The sequence below is a fragment of the Henckelia pumila genome, chromosome 3 (assembly GCF_033568475.1).
Source record: "Henckelia pumila isolate YLH828 chromosome 3, ASM3356847v2, whole genome shotgun sequence".
NCBI classification, from domain to species: Eukaryota; Viridiplantae; Streptophyta; class Magnoliopsida; order Lamiales; family Gesneriaceae; genus Henckelia; species Henckelia pumila.
This window is the reverse complement of record NC_133122.1, coordinates 38931623-38954525: the sequence shown is the minus strand read 5'-3', so window position 1 is coordinate 38954525 and position 22903 is coordinate 38931623. Positions and strand designations below refer to the sequence as shown.

Here is a 22903-nt window from a genome sequence, read left to right as displayed (position 1 = left end):
CTTTGACTAAACCTATTTTTGGGCAAACTATCCAAATTGTGTTCTTGAATAATCAATTTAAAAATTAATATAGTTTGAAATATGACTAGGTCTCCATAACGTTCTCACGGATTTTTATTAATTTTAAAATAAATGTCAATTTATTCGTGAAACTGGATGATCCAACCCACATGTACAATTAAAAGTAATATTTTTGACATACTATATTCGATAAAATAGAAGATACGTTTAACAAAATTAACTCGTTTAAATCGATTCACTGTGAGTTTTTACGTTGAAATAAATAAATATCCAATGAATCAACTTATCATAGTGTGAATCCAATCAATGATTTGAAATTCATTAATTTATCCATCATTTAAAGAACAGAATCGTATTTTTTCATATGAACCAAAGTTTCTAAAAATTTATCAAAATTAGGCAGGCAGCCATGAAATCAATTCTATCCATTTTCCACTTCCAAATCTTTCTTTATTGTACTCTCAGCCATCTCCTCCAATCCCACTCCGCCACGTCGCCGCTCTCCATCCTGCCACCACTCAACCTCAGCGTGAAAGACTACGGCGCCACCGGCACCGGCGTCGCCTACGACACCGTCCCAATCCAATCCACCATCAACGCCTGCTCCTCCGCCTTCCTCCGTCACCGCCGTCCCTGCTACGTCAACTTCCCTCCCGGGAAGTACCTGACCGCCACCCTGTTCCTGAAATCCGGCGTCACTTTGTACATATCGGAAAATGCGACCATCCTCGGCGGCACCAAGCTGAGTGACTATCCTGAGAAGCAGGACAGATGGTACGTGGTGGTGGCGGTGGATGCGGCGGACGTGGGGATCACTGGAGGCGGGGAGATCAACGGCCAGGGTTTGAAGTTCGTGACGAGATTCGATGAGAGGAAGAACGTGATGGTGAGCTGGAATCAGACCGGGGCTTGCTTCGATGACGAGTGCAGGCCCAGGTTGGTGGGGTTCATTGGTTGCAAGAATGCGAGGATTTGGAATGTGACATTGAACGAGCCGGCTTATTGGTGGTACGCAACCCTTTTACTTTCTTGTTTAAATGGTTAATTTCTTTATTATAAAGGTGCCATTTTTATGGTGGGTATTTGTGTGTTCACTTGATTTTGCTACGGTGTCTACTAGTTTTAGCATTTTGCTTATTCGAATTTCGTTTTCGGCTCAGTTTCTTTGCCGATGCGGTGTGATGGTATTGGTTCAAGAACCAAGAATTTTGTGATTGTTTAAATGAATTCTAATACGGCCCTCGACCCTGAGTTGGTTTCAGATTGTAGTCTCATGCTGGCCTCGCTAGTATCCTTGTGTCGAATCATAAGCCCCTGAGTAGATTGGTTATTCAAATGGCCGGAGTATGGGTTAGGAGATTACTTAATATTCCACACAATTGGATGTGGGATCCTAAAATTTCTCATCCCTTGAGAGCCACAGTCCAGGCTGACTCACTCTAAACAGTGTCGTCTTTCTCGGAGAATTCTAATTTCAACAATACATTACCGAGGGTAACTCGATGACATCCTTTGTTATGTTTCTGTTTCCTGGTTGCCAAAAAAGCATCAATCTTACTATCTTAGTTCATGAACTAAAAAGGAGGAGTGCAAGCTCAAAAGACTAGAATGCTAGTTATCTGAAACCTCAAGCTTGTTGATTATTTCACAGCTGCTTGTGCGATATAAGATCGTAGCGTTGTATATGTAATGGCTTTGTGTAATACATTTATTTATTTCACAAAGGGCTTGTAAATGTCAAATGAGAATGTACAGCTAGAAGAGTGACTTTAGAAGAAAGTTTATTCTGGTGAATCTACTGGTGGTGTAAGTTTTTATACAAAGGTGGTTATAAGATGGTAGGAAGAAAATAAGCTCATTGTGATACTGTGTCTAAGTCGAGTATTCCTTCACTTCTTGTTAATATATTGTTTCTTTATTGATTTTCCCCTATAATGTTTTGTATGATAATATTATGTGATTACGCAGCTTGCATATTGTCCGGTGCCAAAACACATCGATTCATGATATTTCTATCTATGGAGACTTCAACACACCCAACAACGATGGGATAGATATCGAGGATTCAAACAACACGTTCATCACAAGATGCAAAATAGATACCGGAGATGATGCTATATGTCCCAAGACATATACCTCCCCCGTCTATAATCTTACTGCAACCAACTGCTGGATTAAAACGAAGTCCTCAGCCATCAAACTTGGGAGTGCTAGCTCGTATGAGTTCAAAGGATTGTTGTTTGATAATATAACCATAGTAGAATCCCACAGGGGGCTTGGATTACAAATACGTGATGGAGGTATGGAATTCTGGCTTGCTTTTGTTATTATCATACTTTAAGCCTCTTGTTTCATTAGCATGTCTTGAACTATATTGTTCATGGGAGCGTTTGGTTAAAATTACTTCCTACTCAAAAATGTTGGAAGGTCCTTTGTTTGATTACCAAAGAATTTCGTGTTTGCGTTTGTTGAGCAGCAACAATTGTCTCCAAAACCGCAACTCCTGTACGATGCCAACTGTTTAAAAGATTTGAATTGCTACGTCCTATAATTAATTGGTACACTTGTTGCTATAGCCTTAATTAATCAACAAAACCATCTCGTAAAGCTACAAGTAGAGACTTGTTTTAAAGATAACATCTTCACTGTTATGAGCCCGTAAAACACGATACAGGTCATAAAATTTTAGTGGATATTTCCATTAAACTTAGCCGATCACCACCCTCTAAAAAGTCTTGGACGATTTCAACCAAGCTACCTCTATAATCAAAATCTTACTCAATCTTGCAGGGAATGTTAGTGACGTTATTTTCTCAAACATCAAGATCAGCACAAGATACTATGATCCTTCATGGTGGGGTAGAGCGGAGCCAATATATGTCACCACCTGTCCACGAGATGACAAATCGAAAGCTGGTTTCATCTCTAATCTGCAATTCATAAACATAACAGCAACATCGGAAAACGGCATCTTCTTATCAGGATCAAAAGGTGGAATTCTCAGCAATTTGAAGTTTATCAACGTCAACCTGGACTACAAAAGATGGACGAACTATTCGGGTGGGATGGTGGACTACAGACCGGGTTGTAAAGGGCTTGTAAATCACAGCACTGCAGGGTTCATGATGGAACACATCGATGGTTTGGAGGTACGGAATTTGAACATGAGATGGGCTGGGGAGAATACGGCCAAGTGGAACAATCCACTCGATTTTCGACCTTCGACTGTGAATAACATTTCTTTGAGGAATTTCTACTCTGGGTTATACAAACAGTGAGAGGACCATAATGTTTAGACTTCCTGTAACTTTGGTGAAAAAGAATGGACGACATATGTTTCTTTAACATATGCTTTTTCTCCATAATAAATGAGTGTGATTTCAAGGCTAAATATAAACAATGTTTAACTCGATTCCATTCATTTACACCTCTACGTCATGGCTAAATATAAATCGCAACAAATTGTTTGCAAATAATAATAGTGAACCAATTAATCCAGTTGGTTAGGTAAAATTTCGTGAAGTAAAAATTTGTAAGTGTTTTTTAGAAACTTTTCCAAACACTATCTCAGGATCTTGTCGAGTAACCTTCACTACTCGAAAAACGTACTCGAAAAACGTAAAGGAATGGAAAGGGAACGAATACTATGTTGATTATGCATAGACTAAAGTTAGTACTTTCGAACTTTTGTCTCCCCTTGAACAAGAAGCTACATGGTGTGCAAATGTGATTCACACTGTTACTTTACGTGATCACGAAGCTCAAACCCAAGAGGCTACCATTCAAGTGAACTAGTTCCTCCACTCTCTGTGTACTTGTTGAACATATCACATTGTTTACCCCTTGAAACGTCGAGATCCTTCTGTAAGGTATTTTCATCCATTTCATAAGATCGGGGCGCGATAAATTTTTAGAAAAATCAATGTACGAATAAAAGTGAAAATATCGACATGATATCAAAAGATGCGACTTCTCTTGTGCGACATCAACTTGACCAAAATATACGAAAATTAAAAGTTAATATGACAAAGGCTAAAATTTTAAAGCTTAATATATTGAAACCCAAAATTGAACAAATTAGTACACCAATAAAATAATTTTCCAAATGATTTAGGAAGTGTTTGCAATCACTAAAAAAAGTGATTGTTAGATTTTTGCTTAAAAAAATCATTTTTGTGTGTTTTTTAAACTCAAATTATGTGTTAGCTTATGCTTTAACTTAATTAAAATTCAAAATCTAGTCATATGGTGATTATGATTCTCCAAAAGTGATTCTAATAAAAAAGTCAATGTTAAAATCACTCTAATCACTTATTTGTCAAACATTACCCAATTTTGATTTTTAGATTTTCACATTTATTTCCAAACACTACCAACTTTTGATTTTTATTAACTTCTTTATAATCTATAAATTTAATCACTTCTACAAAAACATAATATTTTGCAAACACTCCCTTAATATGTTCTTAAAATATCTCATGCATGTATCATATAGAAAACTATAAAACAAAATTCTTTGAGAAACAAATAGATATGAAAGAGTGAAAAAACCACTCCAAAGAATCACCAATCATTATGAAGTTACTAAAGAAATCAAAGTTAAAAGCACGTAATGTTTATTCTTTGCTTGTTTGAATTGAACTGGAACAATATTTTTTAGCATGACAACCAGAAAATGAAACTATATATATAACACCATTGGGACATAGCTTCAAGTGTGCGTTTTACATCTCGATTTTTGCCTGAAATTAATCAAGGAGAAATAGAAGAGAGATTTCTGGTTTCCAGGTTCTTTACTCCTCGTTTATAAGTTCTTTGTTATTTTTATTATTACGTGAAATCGTTCGTTACGAGTTTTAATTACTTTTTTCCCGGAAAAAAAAAATACCAACTTGTAGGCTCAAATCTATTTAACGGAATAGATGAAGTAATGTATGATTTTCCTAATTCACACAATCACACTACGATCAAAATTAAATTTACCCCAAGTATAATAATTTTCATATCGCGCACGTAAGTCAACATGTGAAAGCACGGCCAACTTATGTTTGCTGTAAATGTAAAATTGGATTTTGAAAAGCAGTGATGGGCACTTCCGAAAAGACTCCACCTCCAACAATGGCGGATCCTCCAGGAATTATTATTGACAAGCAGCACTTAATGGCGGCCATGGACACAGTGGGTTCGGACGAGGCGCTGCGTAAAGCATTCGATGTGATCCTAAGCAGCAGCATGGGCACGAGTAAGGCTCATGTTTCTGTAAATGTGATTCAGCTTGCGATGCCGATTCTTGGTATGGATGTAGAAGCTATCAAGAACGATATTGCGAATCTTTTAACCAAGGCTCAAGTGGAAAGTGCTGAGAACATAGACTGCCAGGGCTTCATCAAAATCATCAAGTAATAATCTTTTACATTGTGATACCCCTGTCCCACGTGCGAAAAATGAAAGATTTAAAATGAGTTGGGTTAATCATTTTCGTAAAGGGCGTGACATACAATACATGACATACAATATGTTGACCTTGATCTCCATTTCGTATGTCCCATTTAAAAATCACAAAACAGAAACATTTGGAAAGACATGGCTGATTCGATGATCAAACAAGTAGAAGATGTGCTTGATGAGTTCATTTCAAACAAGGATAAACTGGAGAATATCTGCAGGGAGTTCAGCAACAGCGTCAAGTAAGAATCCGACAACTCAAACTATTATTCGTTCCTAAGGCTATATCTATACATTGACCGGATGAGAAAATGTTGATCTTTGATATCGATTTGGTATGTATGTCCCACTTAAAATCACAAAAACAGAGACACTTGGAAAAGGGAGGCGGATTCGATTATCCATGAAGTGGAAAAAGGGATTGATGAGTTCATCTCGGACGACGCTGGACAGGAAACTGATGGGATTATCCCTCTGAAGCTCATCGACAACATGAGGTAAGAATCAAACAGCCAAAACTATTGTTCATTCCTATGTCTATATGTTGCCTTGGATGAATATTTTATATGAGAATATGTAGTTTAGATAATGATACTTTTTGGGTTTTAGTCACCTCACTCTTGCTGCTAATGTCCCACTTAAAATCACAAAACAGAGACATATGGAAAAAGGTGACTGATTTGAAGATCCAACAAGTGAAAAAGGAGATTGATGATGAGTCCATTCCAAACAAGATTGAAATCAAAATCCTGAAGTAAGAATCAATTGTTCAATATTCCTATGGTAATAACAAATATATTATTGCCCATGATAAAGATTTCATACAATTTACACATTTACATCAATTTGGTATGTCCCACTTAAAAACAACAAAACAGGTACCTTTGGAAAAGGGTGGTTGATTCGACGACGAGTCGAGTAGAAAAGGAGATGGATGAGTTCATTTCGAACAAGAGTAGTGATATGGAAAATCTTGGGGATATCCGTGGCGAGTTCATCAGCAGGCTTAAGTACGAATCCTACAACCCAAACCATTGTTCATTCCTGGATGAAGGTTTCATTATGGCGATTTTGATATCGATTTTTTGGTGTGTAACAAAACAGAGAGATTTGGAAAGGGGTGGATGATTGGATGATGGAGGAAGAAGTAGTTGGTTGGAAGGAGGTTGTGAAGATGGCTCCAGCCATTGTGCTTGCTGAGAGACTGAGTGGTAATGTGTGTGTTGCTTTGCTTCCGCATCTCATACCTTATTTGGGCGGTTATCTAGAAGAGGCGGAGATCATGGAGAACATCAAGGATTTCAAGGACAATAATGCATACGATACAAAGATTGACTTTGAGGAATTCATCCAGATCATAAGGTAATGTAGTTTCTTGGCAGAAAATAGCAAAAAAGAACACGAGTTTCAAATAAAATTTCAAGTACAGTAAAACTTCCATCAGATAATTGCATCCACACCCCATGTGAAAAGTCTAAAAGGCATAAAACCCCCTGTGTAAAATTAATAGCATGTTAGACTCTATGTTTTAAAAAAAAAAATTAGCATAAAAACCCCTATGAGAGGGTATAAATGTGCCCGAGTTTGTATAACATAGGGGTGAAATGTGCTACATTTTTAAAAACTGAGGGATGCATTAGCCTATTAATATTTCTTAAAGGGTTTTATGCTTTTTAGACTTTTCACAGGGGGTGTGGATGCAATTAGCCCTAAAACTTCCCTTGTTTCAAAATTTTGTCCCGGGTTATTCTTCCCAGTTACAACAATTTAATGATTAAAACTAACGAGAAAAAAACTCATTTCTCGGTTTGGTATAAGATGTTTTGGAATTCTCGATTTAGTTTTAAATTTTTACAAATTTTGATTGAGTTGATGTTTCTATAATTATTATTATTATTATTATTATTATTATTATTATTTCATACAATTTTTCTTTATATCTCTCTATCTGATATTTTGTTTTTACATTTATATTCCTAATATTTTCTTACATTATTTCTATAGAATAGTATAAAACAAAATGACAAAGTTAGTTTGCAATTGAAAAAAAAATTATCAATTTATTCATATTAGATTTTAAATCTATGGTCAAATAAAGGTCATTTAATTAAATAATTCAATAGTTTATTTATTTTTACTTTGATGCTCTAAGTTGGTGTTTAATTATCTCAATCAATTAGTTATAATCATAGTTACTCTTGACCTTTGACTGAATTAAAAAATGTGTTGACCGCCTTAGCCGCCTCATCTGCCTCACTCGCCCGAGCGCCCGCCACCGCCACCTCCCCCGCCGGACAGCTTGGGCCGCCTGAAAAGGCCACCTCATGCCAAGGCGTGGCGGTCGAGGGCCGCCTACCGTCTAGGCGGCCGTCTCGACCGCCATTTAGAACACTGGTTATAACATTAATGACAAACAATTAAAAATAAAATCTTTATATCTTCCATATAGACCAAGAAAATAACAAGATGTAGATAGTTTAACTTAATGTTACATGTACAACTTCTTTCATATACTTTTTTTATTAATTAGTTATGAACATTATAGGTTGATACATATTAATCTAATAATTAATTGTCATTATATCTCTATCTAAATGGCCATTGATGTCAAAAAATTATTGGAAGGTAAACAATGATATAGGAAGAGAACACAAAAAAAAAAAAAAAAAAAAAAAAAAAGAATTTTGAACATTATTAACTGCGCCTTCCGTGACTTTGCCAGTTTTAACTAGTCTTCCTTGGTTACCTAACCGAGACATGCAGATTCAAGGGTTAAAAAAATAATATTTTTAAGTCACGCTTTCTCCGTATTTGGCGTGATATGGTAAAAACAAAAATCTATCTATTTTACCTCAAACATGAAAAAATTAATTTATTGAACAGTAAACAGTGAAAAAAAACCCGTTTTATAACTATCGTTTGGTACAAGTATAATTAGTACTTCTACAACTTATCTTATTCAATCTCGCGTTTTTTTCGTCATATTATTTATCCATCTATTAATTATTTATTTTAAATCAATCAAATCATTAATCATTTATCTTACATCAATCAAATCATTGAATTTAAATTACTATATTACCCTTATAAATAATATTATTCATATTTTATTTATTTTCAAAAGGACAAAATGGTAATTTATATTTTTAATATAAAATTCAATCAATAAAATCCAATAAAAATACTAAAATAACTATCATTTTCTATTTATTTTCTGTTACATTATATTACTTATCCAAATATTATTTATTTTATCCTCGAACAGTGTCATAATGTATAGCGTGTGGATGGAATATTTTTTAAAAATTTCATATTTTTCTATATGTATTATGTTTTCTAAGTGATCTCAACGTACATGACAAGTATTTTATCTGATTAAAAAAAACCTCTGGACGAATGAAGAGATGTTGGAAAACAGAGACAAGGAGACAAGAATATGCATGCTCGATCCTTGTGTAGAGATCCATATTTAATATAAGAATCTGAATGCAAGTATATTTATCAGAATGAAGTTATAAAGATTTACATGCTCAAAATGTTTGAACAGAAACATTTGGAAAAAGTCGGCCGAGTTTCTGTCCAAGGCAATTTTTGAAAAAGATGGTGATGCAAACCAGAAAGCTTTCACGGTTCTTCACAACCCACTGGATGATTTTGCTTCTGCCACTATTATTAACGTTGTCATGCTAAATCTCGATGAAAATCTCGACTTTGAGGAGCTCCATCGGACCATAAACTACGTCAAGGCCAATTCCACTGATCATGAACAGATCAAATATGAAGGATTCGTTGAGATCATAGAGTAAGAAGCTGATACCTATCAATTATAATTATTTTTTTAACTTTCAAGTATGCATCTACATAAGATCGAGACGATGAGAGACATTATAGAAGAGCTTGTGCTTATTTCTTGCTGATGACATGTTTTAGGAAAATCACATTTTTTTTTAAAATCATGTGTACTAGTCATTTTGTGATTTTGATCTTCTATGCTGTCAAGTTTCATTTCGAATCTCGTTTTTCTTGCAATTTCAGTCATTTTCCAACATGGCGCTAACTACATCAGAACTTCTGATGGAGAATGACTAAAATTGAAAGAAAGATATGGAGATCAAAACTCAATTTTGACAATATAAATCACATTTACACGTAATGCAACAGGTTGTATCATGTGTTTTTTGATCTATTTTTTGACTAAAATCGAAAGAAAGATATAGGGAAGAAAATGCATATAATTATTTCTTGATATATCCCTTCTCAAAATTCATGATTTTGCTGTGAACTTGGTCATTGTTTGTTGAATATTTGCTTCTGCAGTTATGCCAGGTATCTGAAGGAGAAAACCCCATTGTTGGATAAAATATATGGAGTTTTAACAAGAGAGAAAACGAGAAAAGTTGTCCTCTACGGTGAAAGTGGCGTGGGGAAGACATGGATGGCAACAAAGATAGCTGACCGGACAACAAGGAAAGGGAACTTTGATATTGCACTTTGGGTGAATCTCAAAGGTCTGAATCTCACCAAGATTATAGCGCATCAACTGTCTCTGCTTTCGGCGTCGGATGACATGGAACCCGAGAAAGTCAAGGAGGTGTTGAAGGAGGGCAAGAAAAAGTCCAAAAGCCTCGAGGAAAGGATTTGTGAAGCAATGAAAAACAAGAGGGTTCTTTTGATATTCGATGGTGTGAATGGCAGTGAGGAATTATCACAAGGATCAAAACTGCTCACACTTTTGAACCTGAATGATAATTACAAGGTTCTAATCACTACTAGCGCCTTCAAACAAGAATACAAACGAGAGGCGATCGGAATAGAGGTGAGGCGTTGGACTAATGATCAGTCGGAATCATTTCTGATCAATTTTATGGGTGCTGGTAATTTCTCAAAAGTGAAAGATTTAGCAAGATTTTATATCCAGGGGAGTAAAGGGCTACCTGCTGAAATTCTCATCATAGCAAAAACCTTGAACTATTTTGCCAACAGCCACGAGGAGAAGCTGCAGGGTGTGAAGGAGGTGGTTTTGGAGGATGTAGCCCATGACTACTATGGCTATCGCAACATCGAGAAGCTATTCATCAGCACTGAGGTGGTTCCAAAAGTTGTTTTAGTCGACTGCTATAGCTCCGAGACTCCTGCAAAACACTTCCTAAATGAGCGTGGTGCCGTGCATTACAATGAGTTGATAAGCTATTGGATACTTGAAGGGCATCTAGGCCATTTTTCTTGTATCGAAGATGCTTACGAGGAGGGACATCGTGTCTTGATGGAGCTATTAGACTGCGGCCTCCTCAAACCGCTCAAAGCTGGCTACGTTAAGTCGAATGGGAAGAAATTCGAGTTCAGTACTCAAGATTACTTTGATTTATATCAAAAGAATCGTCTTGGATTAGCAACTACATTTGACAACAAGCTAGGGAATACTGTGCTGGGACATGGAATGATAAGAACATTCCCGAGTGACAAGGAGATCAAGGAGAAAAAGAAAGAGGAGGAGGTGGAGAAAATGTCAACATTGCTGCTCGATGGTGACCGTACTGGTGAAGTATCAGAAAATTTATTTGATTCCATAGGGGATCTTGAAATTCTTGCCATCTTCGATCCCACTCATAAGCCGTTTCCACTGCGTATATCAAGCAGGCAGAGTCTTCTTCGTTTTCTGGTGCTTAGAGGCTGTGAATTCTTCACGAGGTTTGACGAAGTCTTTGCGTCTGGCATTCCAACACCTACTGGAGAACCCAGAAAGGAAGCTCCTAATCTCCAGAAATCGCTGTCTCGCATTCCAATACCTACCGGAGAACCCCGAAAGGAAGCTCCTAATCTCCAGAAATCGCTGTCTCTACCGGCCCCTCGTACCCAACCTATTTCTTCTGATCTTAGTTCCATTTCAGAAGCACTTTCCGAACTAATAGTTCTTGAAATATCTGGTCCTAGTTCCTTGAAGGAAATTCCTGAAAATCTTTTCGACATCATGGGAAACCTTAAAAGCCTCAACATGTCATCCCTCAAGATGGAATTTTTGCCGCCATCTTTCTACAGTCTGACATCAATAGAAATTCTCATCCTCAGGGATTGTTCTTGCTTAAAAAGAATGGATTCTTTAAAAAAATTTAAAAAACTCCAGTTGCTCGACCTTTCTGGTGCCACATCCCTTGAGGCCTTCAAAGACAAAAGCTTTTCAGAAAACGGACAACTTCAAACGATCAATCTTTCCCAATCCAAGATCGCAAAATTTCCCGTAGTCCATTCTCTTACAAAGCTCCAATACCTGTCACTTCGCCAATGTCCCGATTTAATCAGAGTGCGCAAGATTGGTTCAGTTAAAACACTCCGCGTTTTTGACATCTCAGGTTCCAAAAAGGTTGAACAACTCCTGGATCCAGGACTACAAAAACTTGAAAACCTTTTCGCTCTTAATGTTTCAGGAACTGCAATCAGAAGGTTACCCTCCACCATTGGCACACCCCGCTATCTCCATTTAAGCAACTGCTCCAACCTGAAACAACTACCACCCATTGAAACTCTTAACGAAGTTCGAGACCTTGACCTCTCAGGTTCAGCCCTTCTGGATGATGTCAAACCGGAATTTATAAAAAGTTTGAAAAATCTCACAAGGCTCAACCTCTCGAAAACCGGTGTTGTGCATCTTCATTCCCTTTCTAGTCTTGTCAATCTTCGACACTTGTTGGCGTCACAATGTCCAAAACTGGAGAAGTTGGAAGGTTTGGGATCCTTGATAAACCTTGAAGTTCTTGATCTTTCCGGTTGCAAGGCTTTTTCGGAGATCGAGAATCAAGCTTTCGACAAAATGGATCGTCTCCATTGTCTTGACCTATCCGAAACTCCTCTTAAAGAGTTGCCATCCCTGTCAAAGCTTAAAAAACTTCAAAAGCTGAATCTGAGGGGTTGCACAAAACTAACCAACATTCCAGGTCTCGAAGATCTTACCGTGCTTGAAGATCTGGATATTTCCAAAACTACTCTGAAAGAACCAGATTTTAAAGATCGTGCTCGCCCTTCAATTGTACAGGGCCCTAGACCTTCAAGTTATAAGAAATTTGATCACGAAAAGATTTTAAAGAATCTAGAGCCGGCACCGCACGAGCAAGCAATTGGAGAAACTGAGGTCGATCAGCAAACAAGTGGAGAAACTAAGATCAATTTTGATGACAAGACAAAACTCACACAAGAAATGATGGATCAGTGTGACCACTGGAGCATTTTGAATAGGCTGGCTTCTCACAACTCGGAACCTGTGACTGATGCTCATTTCCTTCAACTCTTGAAGCTTTATCCAGATCTGTTAAAGGGTAACATCGAAACATTCCAGTTCATTGTTTACCCTATGGAAGAGGCAGCTCAACAGTCGATAAACAACAAAGATTTGCTCCAAAACGAGTTTGATTTGAAAAAAATCTTACTTAGAAACGTCTCCCCAGAAGCCCAAGAACATTGCTTGGAAATTCGAGGATTTCGGGATTTCCCAAAGTTTCTTGAACCGTTGCTGGAACATGCTGAAATGATGGTGCTGATCGAGAACTCATGTATCCGGTTTTTATCTTGTTTAGGTGCTGATCACTTGAAGAAGATGAAGGTTTGTTGGATCGAAAGGTGCAACGAAATGGAGTATGTGACTGATGAAGTACCAAAAGACTCCGCTGATGTCCCCACCGAAAATATCGAGATTCTATGGGTTTCTGAAGCAGCGAAACTGAAGAGCATATGCAAGGAAACCTCACGTGGCATCGGCTTCAGCGCCCTCACGTCGTTATACCTGGAGTATTGTCCGGAGCTCTCAAGTCTTTGCTTCTCATGCAAACAACTCAATGGCCTAAAGATCCTTCATGTCAAATATTGTAAGAAATTGGTGAAACTATTGGACGACAAGTCGGCTCAATTGCCAAATCTCGAATCACTGCATCTGTGGGCGCTGCCAGCGTTGAAAGAAATTTCATGCGGAATGCAATTTCTTCTCACTTTGACTGTGGCACACTGCCCCTTGCTGGAATATATTTTTGATTCAGACACTTCTTTTCCGACAAACCATGAAAGACTTCAACTTCATGTCAAATTTTGTGAAAACATAAAAACTATACTCCGGGTTGGCCATTTACCATCCGACGTACGAGGGGAAAATATCATCACACTGGGTTGCACAAACCTGCTTGAATCTCAGATTCCCAAATCATCAGCGCCCAGAAATCCATGAAATAGTTGACAGATGATAAACATTCTCTCAATTCCAGCTACATTTCCAGGTCAGCAGTGAGCCATTTTTTGATGTGTGCTTTAATTTTCCTGAACCATTGTGTTTCTTTAATTTGTTCATGTTCTTTAGATGTTGCAAAGTGCCTAACGTTTGTATATACGTGATAAGCTACGATGACCCCTTCTTGAATGCATTGATTTTACGTTTAAAAAAACATGGTGCATCACCTATGAATATTTCCCTGTTCAGGAGATGATGGTAGCTTTGGTTGCCCAAGGAGAGCGGAGATTATAGCTGTGGATTGATGTAGGCGTCAAATGTGAGTGTGGAACTACATTTAAGAATCATAAATATGTTTAGTTTTTTTTTTAGTCGAAACAGAACACACCCATTACCAAGTCATCAAGTCTTCTGTATAGCACGAATAGGATACAGACCCACCAGACCATATACAGGGATGGGTCTGAACCTGTCCAGGTGCGAAAAAAATGCACAATACATGAAGAGCAAGTTGCAAATTTCACAACAATAATGTCATTCATCCAGCAAATAACTTACACACTGTAGCAAACCAAACTAATCACTACCCAATTGGCAGCGACACTGGACTCAATATATCCCAATGAAATCACAATGATACCACCCATTTTCTTGCGGTAACTCGCCCCCACAACACCACCAGAGTCCTATTAAGACAACTGATCAACTTATATGAGAACGCACAGATAACATATAACGAGAAAGCAGCTTACTTCATTTCATAAACTTCTAGATCTTCTCAAGCTTTTCACCTTTCACAAGTGGATTCGCTTTCGCTATAGCATCCTGAGCAGCAGTCCGGTAATCAAATTGGCAGTCGTGTTTGTCAGAGTACCGGTGAACCGAACAGAATAGGTGCCCACACTTACAACTGAATCCCGTTAAACCCACACGCTTGCGGCAAGAAGTGCATCGTTTGGGCCCTTCTACTGCCTTCATATCTGAACTCTTGCCTGACATCAACTCGGAGGATGACTCTGAAAAAGAAGCTTTCAATTCTACTGCTCCAGCTTCCGTGTTCACCATATCAGCAAGAACTGGTTCTTTCTCGTTGGCACTACTTGAACTAGCATTAACTAAGTTCTCAATCGATGAGGCTGCAAGACTCGCCTGCTGTTGTTGCAATACCATATCTTTATGGCACTTGGAGCACATATTCATGGTAGCTGCACTTCCGAAGAAGCCACAGTTGTTAATGCAAAGAATCGGGCCTTCGGGAACTTGGCAACCAGTTTCTTTAGAAGACTCCATTCCTGTAAGTCCTGATATTTCGACATAACACACACTCAATGTGCATAAGGCTATTCAAGAAATGCATCAGAAGTAAAGGGCAATAGCATTTCCCCAAGAAAAATTCTCACGTGAGAGATGAAACACGATTGCATTAATCTACAACATTCTGATCCAAATTTAATTCCCAAATCAAGTGAGCTTAGATACAAAATCATTCAGCTCAACAAAAGAGTTTCTATACAAAAACTTTTTAAAGCGTTCTTGCTTCAAAAGAAAGGAAAAAAGAAACAGAACCAATTAAGATACGCAAAAGACACTTTCTGATGGAGCAACTGCATAGTTGTGTTGCATGATTGTTGAGACCACATGCATTGAGCACATATCTTCCATCAACACACAATTCAATAAAGTAGCCACTCTAGTTGAGCAATCCGAAACTATAAAAGAAGATAAGGGTTTACAAAAGAGCAAAAAACTGTCTGAAAAAGAGTAAAGTTATTGACCCAAACTCTATAGAAACAAATCAAACTTTAAGTGCTTAAGAAAGTTAAATGAAGTGAAATGATAAGGTCCGCAGACAAAGCTAGAACTTAAGAGTTTGGATACAAAATCAAGTGAGCTTGGATACAAAATCATTCAGCTCAACAAAAGAGTTTCTATACAAAAACTTTTTAAAGCGTTCTTGCTTCAAAAGAAAGGAAAAAAGAAGCAGAACCAATTCAGATACGCAAAAGACACTTTCTGATGGAGCAACTGCATAGTTGTGCTGCATGATTGTTGAGACCACATGCATTGAGCACATATCTTCCATCAACACACAATTCAATAAAGTAGCCACTCTAGTTGAGCAATCCGAAACTATAAAAGAAGATAAGGGTTTACAAAAGAGCAAAAAACTGTCTGAAAAAGAGTAAAGTTATTGACCCAATAACAAATCAGACTTTAAGTGCTTAAGAAAGTTAAATGAAGAGAAATGATAAGGTCCGCAGACAAAGCTAGAACTTAATCCATCTACCGTTCTTGCATCGTTACAAATCAAGAACTATAATCTGGGACAAATCCAGACGCACGTTAAACTACCAAGACAAGACAAGGACTACTTACTTATATCAGCAGATAATGTAAAGTCAATAAAATAGGATGCGATACTGAATCGTTTACCAGTTCAAAATTTATGATAATTTGCACAAATTGTTCAAATCATTCAACTATTGCAAAACTGAAAATTTCAAGACATAAAGTAAATGACTAAATTGTTGATGAAATAAACATGATACTTAATTATCCATCACGTGAATAATAATAAATAATCACAAAGTAATGCGCTTTTTTAGAGCCAAAATGTTTGATAACCATTAAATTGCAAGTAAAAGAAGGATAAAACACGACCAATTATTAACCCATCTTCTTCGACTTGCTGAAAATGGACAGCAAAGAACGGTCAAAATTCCGAAAAAAAGACTAACAAGAGAAGGAATCCAAAGGATTGGTAAAAGAATCACAGATGTATATTTGCAATAACTTCAAAAATAACCAAGCTTCCATTTTTTCTCGAAGTCCCTACAGCCCAAACGCTAGATAACAAATCCCATAACTTACCTACAGGCAAAATTGACCCCATTTCCCTTTTTAAAAAATTACCAGAAATCCATGGCCTCATAAAAATCCTAGATTTGCACCTTTCTCAAAATCATTTAGTTCGAAACCCAAAGAGTAATTCCATAGGTGAAAAAGATTTGACAGTCATAAAGATCGTAAGACTTCCATAAGCAGCATGATTATTAATGCAATAAAATAAAAGTAAGCGCACAAAACAAATAACAGTCAATCCACACGAAATAAGAAAGAAAGCAAAAGCCAGCAGACACGCAGAGAAAATTTTCATCTCCAAAATTTAACAAACGACGAAGCTTCATCCCGATCTTGACTTCTCAAAATCAACCCAACAATTTTAGACTATATCCCGACCAACAAGAAAAGGAATACGAGCAGAAGATTCAATCTTTTTACTGAATGAACAAAACCCATGAGCAGATCACAAAAACGAAGTCAAATTTTTGCCAAAAACAACAGATTAAAAAGCCCAAAAACCTCGAGAGTACCTCAGATTAAGGGATAATTGGAACGGTTTGAGAGGAGTAGAAAGAAAAAGAAGGAAGAGAGAGAACAATACAGAGAAGAGTTTTAACTTTTTAATCAATGACCAATCTTTCTTTGTATCTCTTTGAAATTCGTAGAAGAGATTCATTTTTTGAATATATATATATAATAAAATAATTAATATGAACAATTTGGCTTCGTTTGGAAGTAAATATTATTGTTCCTTTTTCATTTCTATTATTTTTATTTATTAAAAAATATGTTTGCTTGAGAGTTTTCTATGTTTAATATGTTTAAGAGTGAATATGTTTTTGTGAGATAGTCTCATATATCTGTATTTATGAAATGGACTCATAGACATGTTAATCCTATTTATATTTATCATAAAAATAATATTTTTTTATGGGTAACTCAATTAAGAGATATGTACCGTCTCACAAGAGTTTTTGTGTTCAGAAAAAGATTGAATTTAATTAAATAAATTATTTATGATAATCGGAATAATTGGGAAAATATTAAATTGGTAACACATAAAAATTATAAACAAATTAGCATAATAATCCCAATAATGTTAATTTTTTTATATAAAGTATGTCCAAATTGTAATATATAAAGCGTATTCATTTAAATATTATAATGATAATGTAAAATATAATATTAAAACATAAAAGTAGATGTGCAATAATGAGATAGGCATAACAAAAAAATAAATAATAATAATAATACTAATAATAGTTGGTAGATATAAAAACTAAAATAAAATAGGTATCAAAAGGAAATATAACCAAGGTTTTAGATATAGGAGGAAGCTTCTTGTTCATAGCCCAACTACCTACAATAAGGAACCCACCTATCGAATTAATTTGCTATATAAGCTTAATTTGATAGATGTGACTTCAAAAATCAAAATCATTTTTGTGTATTCAAACTATTGCGTTTAGAGCTGTAAAATATCAGAAATAATTTTTTATAATTAGAACTATAATAGTGTACATGACAATCTTGCATACGCAATTAATATGTAAATATAAAGTGATTATGGCAATTATAGTGATAAAATAATAGGAAAACATTTCATAATATTAGTTTACAAACAACGATACGACTATTAGTCAATCTAATATTAATGTTTCAAATTGAGATAAGGTTTCGAATTTAATTATATCATAACAATCTTCCTTCAACTAAAAAACAAAACAAAACAAAACAAAATAATTCACCGATATTTTAAGTCGTCACGAAATCGCAAATGAAAATTAAAGTGTTGTGAAAAATTTGTGAAGTTTAGTAGCCTCTCCTTTTGTCATTCATTAGATTAACAGAAATTATTTGTTTTAATTACACAACATATTTTGTACTTATGTATGATTTGTACATTAATATTAAATAGTATTTTTCACATATTTATTTAGTGTAAAAGTCACTGCACCATCAATATTTTCTTTTATATATTCATATACTTTAATTTGTCCCATTCGGACGGACACTGCCCAAATGAGGATCCAACGATCAATTTGTTTTGGCATTTGAGATCATCATAGGCACTAGCATAGACAAAGCCAAGATATGGACAGAAACTGTTATTTCTTTCGGATTTCAAACAAAAAATTGGAACCATAATCATAAATTCACATTAAATTCTAAGATCACCATTGTACATACACAATTTATCATACATAATTAAGCTTCTTGGTGGTAAGCTTTAAATTTCTTCATCCACAATATACAATGCTAATGATAATGATAACAATAATCAAGCTGAGCAACAATAATTTGAATGCTGAGTGATTCATCGAATGAATGAATCAAGAAGCTGAGCCTTGTAATAGTTGGATATCATCAAGCTGATGCTCGGCTAACAGTACACAAGAATCACTTTCCAAGGATTTGGCAGAGTTTTTACGATTGAAATAGTCTCTGGGTGAATTGAGGATATCAGTTGAGCATTGTACGTCTGGTGCAATGCCAACCTGATCAATGTCGTGGAGCGCAGGAGATAGATACTTGGCCACCGTGATGAAAAGGGCTGATCCATCGTGTAGCTGCGTTACACTCTGCATCAAAGATTCCAGTTTAATTAGTTTCAAAGCCTTGTTTAAGAAAGTGATTGGTAAGATAGTAAAGTGAAGATGAAATTTCGGACGAGAGAATGATAATGCAGAGGCAGGTTGGTTTTTGTTTCTGAAGGTAAGAAAAGAATTTTCAGAAACAAAACCAAATATTTCCTTAGTTTTTGCAAAATGTGGATATCAGGAACCAGACAAAACAAGTTATATAGCTTGAACATAAAACATATCTTGTGGCATATTGTACTTTCAGAGATATCAAGATCTTCTGTCTATTTTTTGGCCCATTTTTAACAGTGATTTTCCTAGCTTGCAGGTAGGCCTCATGTCGTCTGAAAATGGTAAGCGAAGCTTAACCTGAATTTTTCCTTTGCCAAAAGTTCTATGCCCAACAAGAAGTGCTCTGCCATTGTCGTGAAGGGCCCCTGCGAGAATCTCACTTGCACTTGCACTCTCTTCATTCACCTGTTTTTAAGAGAAGACCGGGTTTGGTTACTTTCTACTTCCCGAGAAAAAAACACCGACTTTCCACTTAGATGCAACACACAGTCAAAGAAACGATGTGTTCTGGGTAATATCTGCAACAGCTAGAAGGGAGAACTCACTAGTACAACAAGAGGATCTCGTGTTAAAGCATGACCATTGATCATGTTGATAGGCAACATGTTTCCCTCCCTATCAATAGTGTTCACCAAAGTCTCCGTTCCGTCGAGCCAAATTTGAGCAACATCTAGTCCCGCTTTTACCAAACCACCCTACAAAATTTCAAGGAGAATGAATCAACAACCCAATCAGCATTCTTAGCCAAATAAATTGGATTCAGATGAAAAAGGGTACCCAAGAACTCACTGGATTGTTTCGTAGATCCAAAATGTAGGATTGCACGCCTTGCTTCTCCATCTCATGTACTGTGTCTTCCATCTCTGCTGCAGCAGTCTGTTATATTTGAACATTGTGTTTATTCTTTTGAACAGCCTTTACCCTCTCCATGCTCATCATGAAAACCACTGGTGGGGAGAGGAGACAACTACTTTCTTGGTTCTTCATATTCACCACTAAAACAGATTTTATACTCTATATTTGGCATTTCACTCGAAAAAAACAGATTTTATTTCAGCAACTACCTGAGAGAAAGTTGACAGCTTCACATATCCCGTCTTTGACAGATGCCCATCAGGTGTTAAGTGGGAGAGGATGGCACTAGAGATAGGTGAAAGCTTGATAACTTCGCGGGGCAATTTTATCTAAGTAAAAATCATCATATTGTATTGAGCGAAAATCTACATCTTGTGTAAGATTTATTGCATCTAGGAGTGAATTCAAAGCACACAAGGATAGGATTTGGTTGTATACCTCCTTGACACAAGCACTCCCCGTGTCATTAACCTGATAAATGGTACAATAATTAAGGAATATGTACCATGATGTTGATAATCTGAATCAAGAAAAAGAAAAAAAAAATGCTCACACTGTTAAGTTTTACGGTAACAGTTGTTCCAACACGGCCTCTGAGTTTTTGAGCCGCTGTTTCACTAGCCACTCCATCGAGTCGTTCACCTGAAGTCCCTCAAAGACAATGAAGAGACTTTCAGAGCATTGATACTTCATCTGATAGTTTGAAAGAAAGGCAAGACACTCTTTTGAGACAGTCTCATGGCCCAATTTAGTGAGACGGGTCCTCTATTTGGGTCACCCATGAAAAAGTATTACTTTTTATACCAAAAGTATTACTTTTTATTGTAAAATGGGTAGAGTTGATCAGTCTCACGGATAAAAATCCGCGAGACCGTCTCGAAAGTCCTACTTTTGAGAGAACTGAGAGTTAATCCTTGAAAAAGGTACCATTTATCTCAACTAATTCATCTCCTTCATGTATTCCAGCACGTGCTGCTGGGCTATTCTCTATGCATGATAACACAACCAGATGCCCGGTCGTCGGTTCAGAGTTGATAAATAAACCAACACCTTGTAAATTTCCATCGCTTCCAATTCTAAAACTTTGATATTCCTACATTTAATAACCAGCAGTGATTAGAACAAATCCTTCACAGAATTATATGAAAACCAAGAGAGTTCCGACTTCCGAGCATGATTTTTGGGGACTTTCGGGTTTATTACCTTAGGACTGACAATACGCGTAAAAGGATCTCCAAGAGTTGAAAGCATTCCCTTGATCTTGCCATATGCCGCTTCTTCTGATCTCAGTGGATACATTTCAACCATTGTTTGTTGCAGTTTCAAGTCCCAATCTGTATATATATATATGATCTTTTATAATTTGAAATGGAACTAACAAGGATTCTTCTAAATCAGTTGCTTCCAGACTCGATAGAATATTGAAACATTCAAACGACGGAATTAAAAACGTTTCTTGACTACTTAAAATCCCTTTTCAAATGGTTGCATCAAACCATGGAGTCAATTCTTGATTCAAGAATGCAAAAAAAATTCAACCTCGTTGTCTCCTCTAACAATGTTTCCAATATGTACAAACAAAACAAAATAAAAACCTTGCTATTGTCACCTTGATGATTGAAAGTAGGATCAATGAAGGTCTCCCTGATCAATCCCCAAGTCTCCACCAGCGTTCTTTGGACTGTATTCACCTGCTATAACAACCTCAATCAAGTCTCCCACAAGAGAGTAAAACTATCACAAAAAAGGGTAGTGGCCACGGGTTGACACGTCATTGCATTAGCCCGGGTTCCCACGACATAAAAAAATAAAATAAAATCACAAGAATTAAAGTGTTATTAAAAAGATGCAAAAAATTCAAGAACTCGATCACCTCACGCGTGTGAGAAACAGGAAAAGCAACAGTCAGGGACTCAGCAAAAGAAGGCGAATCACAGCACAAGGAGGCTGCAGCAGCAAATCCAAGAACACCTCCCCCTACTCTTCTAACCAAGTCTTCGTTCAAACCTAAAACACGTATATTCTTGGATTTTGCACTAGAATTTTCCTGTTCCAAACAATGAACAATCTTGATTCTACTTTTATGGGTCCTGCAGTTCCCCTGTTTCCAAGAAAATAGAGCTTTGGAGGTGGGTTTTTTGTGGAATTCACAAAATGGAGAGAAAACAGACGGGCTAGGATCAAGATTTGAGCGAAGAACTTCCATATTCATGGGAAGAAACTAATTTTCTTCCTGCTATTTGAGAATCAACGATTAAGAGGCATTAGAATATACAAGAGAGGTGGCATCTTTATATTGTGTTGTAGTTTCTGGAGTGGGATCCACATGAATCTTTCAGCCTTGCGGTGGCTAAGCCTGTTGCGTGTACTACTAACAGAGTATCTTCGTGGAAACAGTTCACGGAATCAAGAAATGCATAATTTGTGGCTTGAAATATATGTGGCCAAAATTGATGAAAATTATAAACAATAAAATTTTAAAATATTATTGTACACATGAGTATTTCATATTTCTAAAAATTTATTATTAAATAATATCATGATCAATTTTTTAGTTTTTTTTTTCAGGATGATCAATTTTTTAATTAAAAAAATATTTTATTTAATAAAATTGATGAAAAAAATATTATTTTTTATACTAAAAATATTATTTTTATCGTAGTGTGTTGCACTTGACCTTCTTCAAAGATTTAAAAAAATGGGCATAATTGAGTAAAAATTTAAGATTGAAACTACGTAACGTAGAGGGATTGTCTTTTTTTTTTAATTATTTAATGTTTTTTGTTGGATACTCGTTTGTCACTATTTACACATATGTAAGCCCAGAAAGGTGGGGCATTTAAATATATAGGCTCGGTCTTATTTTTTTTTAAGTCAA

The 22903-nt window shown here is 36.3% G+C and overlaps 4 protein-coding genes across 9 annotated transcripts; 2 read left to right on the top strand and 2 right to left on the bottom strand.

Annotated features, from left to right (window-relative positions):
• Nucleotides 1-401: 401 nt before the first annotated feature.
• LOC140891785 (uncharacterized) lies at nucleotides 402-3405 on the top strand. Its single transcript, XM_073300429.1, has 3 exons — nucleotides 402-1029; nucleotides 1990-2321; nucleotides 2812-3405. Exons 1-3 carry the CDS (start codon nucleotides 431-433, stop codon nucleotides 3297-3299), a joined length of 1419 nt encoding a protein of 472 aa, XP_073156530.1. The 5' UTR covers nucleotides 402-430; the 3' UTR covers nucleotides 3300-3405.
• Nucleotides 3406-4751: 1346 nt separating this feature from the next.
• LOC140886731 (putative disease resistance protein At4g19050) lies at nucleotides 4752-14050 on the top strand. 2 transcript variants are annotated; one of them, XM_073293490.1, is made up of 10 exons: nucleotides 4752-4809; nucleotides 5105-5420; nucleotides 5589-5708; nucleotides 5835-5963; nucleotides 6122-6220; nucleotides 6345-6476; nucleotides 6571-6828; nucleotides 9014-9268; nucleotides 9784-13721; nucleotides 13922-14050. In XM_073293490.1, the coding sequence occupies exons 2-9, from the start codon at nucleotides 5107-5109 to the stop codon at nucleotides 13670-13672; spliced, it is 5196 nt and encodes a 1731-aa protein (XP_073149591.1). In that variant the 5' UTR covers nucleotides 4752-4809; nucleotides 5105-5106; the 3' UTR covers nucleotides 13673-13721; nucleotides 13922-14050. The 2 variants fall into 2 exon arrangements, with proteins under 2 accessions (XP_073149591.1, XP_073149592.1); XM_073293491.1 differs by having other exon boundaries at nucleotides 4754-4809; nucleotides 5102-5420.
• Nucleotides 14051-14172: 122 nt separating this feature from the next.
• On the bottom strand, nucleotides 14173-17178 carry LOC140886732 (zinc finger A20 and AN1 domain-containing stress-associated protein 8-like). Of its 4 annotated transcripts, none has more exons than XM_073293493.1 (2): nucleotides 17047-17164; nucleotides 14173-14973 (listed from the first exon to the last, which is right to left on the bottom strand). In XM_073293493.1, the coding sequence occupies exon 2, from the start codon at nucleotides 14960-14962 to the stop codon at nucleotides 14441-14443; it is 522 nt and encodes a 173-aa protein (XP_073149594.1). In that variant the 5' UTR covers nucleotides 14963-14973; nucleotides 17047-17164; the 3' UTR covers nucleotides 14173-14440. The 4 variants fall into 4 exon arrangements, 3 of the variants coding, with proteins under 3 accessions (XP_073149594.1, XP_073149593.1, XP_073149595.1); XM_073293492.1 differs by lacking the exon at nucleotides 17047-17164 and adding an exon at nucleotides 16544-17039; XM_073293494.1 differs by lacking the exon at nucleotides 17047-17164 and adding an exon at nucleotides 16049-16063.
• Nucleotides 17179-18649: 1471 nt separating this feature from the next.
• LOC140890526 (carboxyl-terminal-processing peptidase 3, chloroplastic) lies at nucleotides 18650-22353 on the bottom strand. 2 transcript variants are annotated; one of them, XM_073298375.1, is made up of 11 exons: nucleotides 21899-22353; nucleotides 21635-21719; nucleotides 21229-21359; nucleotides 20953-21118; nucleotides 20579-20667; nucleotides 20464-20496; nucleotides 20235-20354; nucleotides 19960-20046; nucleotides 19716-19865; nucleotides 19468-19575; nucleotides 18650-19098 (listed from the first exon to the last, which is right to left on the bottom strand). In XM_073298375.1, exons 1-11 carry the CDS (start codon nucleotides 22235-22237, stop codon nucleotides 18850-18852), a joined length of 1557 nt encoding a protein of 518 aa, XP_073154476.1. In that variant the 5' UTR covers nucleotides 22238-22353; the 3' UTR covers nucleotides 18650-18849. The 2 variants fall into 2 exon arrangements, with proteins under 2 accessions (XP_073154476.1, XP_073154477.1); XM_073298376.1 differs by having other exon boundaries at nucleotides 21635-21716.
• Between the last annotated feature and the right edge of the window lie 550 nt (nucleotides 22354-22903).

What these genes read in the sequence shown, in the direction of transcription:
- LOC140891785 (XM_073300429.1), top strand. Translation starts at nt 431, where the DNA reads ATGAAATCAATTCTATCCATTTTCCACTTCCAAATCTTTCTTTATTGT. An exon ending in AACGAGCCGGCTTATTGGTG is followed by an intron (nt 1,030 to 1,989) that starts GTACGCAACCCT and finishes GTGATTACGCAG; the next exon opens with CTTGCATATTGTCCGGTGCC. An exon ending in ATTACAAATACGTGATGGAG is followed by an intron (nt 2,322 to 2,811) that starts GTATGGAATTCT and finishes TCAATCTTGCAG; the next exon opens with GGAATGTTAGTGACGTTATT.
- LOC140886731 (XM_073293490.1), top strand. Translation starts at nt 5,107, where the DNA reads ATGGGCACTTCCGAAAAGACTCCACCTCCAACAATGGCGGATCCTCCA. An exon ending in GAGTTCATCAGCAGGCTTAA is followed by an intron (nt 6,477 to 6,570) that starts GTACGAATCCTA and finishes GTAACAAAACAG; the next exon opens with AGAGATTTGGAAAGGGGTGG. An exon ending in GGATTCGTTGAGATCATAGA is followed by an intron (nt 9,269 to 9,783) that starts GTAAGAAGCTGA and finishes TTGCTTCTGCAG; the next exon opens with TTATGCCAGGTATCTGAAGG.
- LOC140886732 (XM_073293492.1), bottom strand. Translation starts at nt 16,604, where the DNA reads ATGAGGCCATGGATTTCTGGTAATTTTTTAAAAAGGGAAATGGGGTCA. An exon ending in GGGGTCAATTTTGCCTGTAG is followed by an intron (nt 14,974 to 16,543) that starts GTAAGTTATGGG and finishes TCGAAATATCAG; the next exon opens with GACTTACAGGAATGGAGTCT.
- LOC140890526 (XM_073298375.1), bottom strand. Translation starts at nt 22,237, where the DNA reads ATGAATATGGAAGTTCTTCGCTCAAATCTTGATCCTAGCCCGTCTGTT. An exon ending in TCCTACTTTCAATCATCAAG is followed by an intron (nt 21,360 to 21,634) that starts GTGACAATAGCA and finishes ATATATATACAG; the next exon opens with ATTGGGACTTGAAACTGCAA. An exon ending in TGGATCTACGAAACAATCCA is followed by an intron (nt 19,866 to 19,959) that starts GTGAGTTCTTGG and finishes GAAATTTTGTAG; the next exon opens with GGTGGTTTGGTAAAAGCGGG.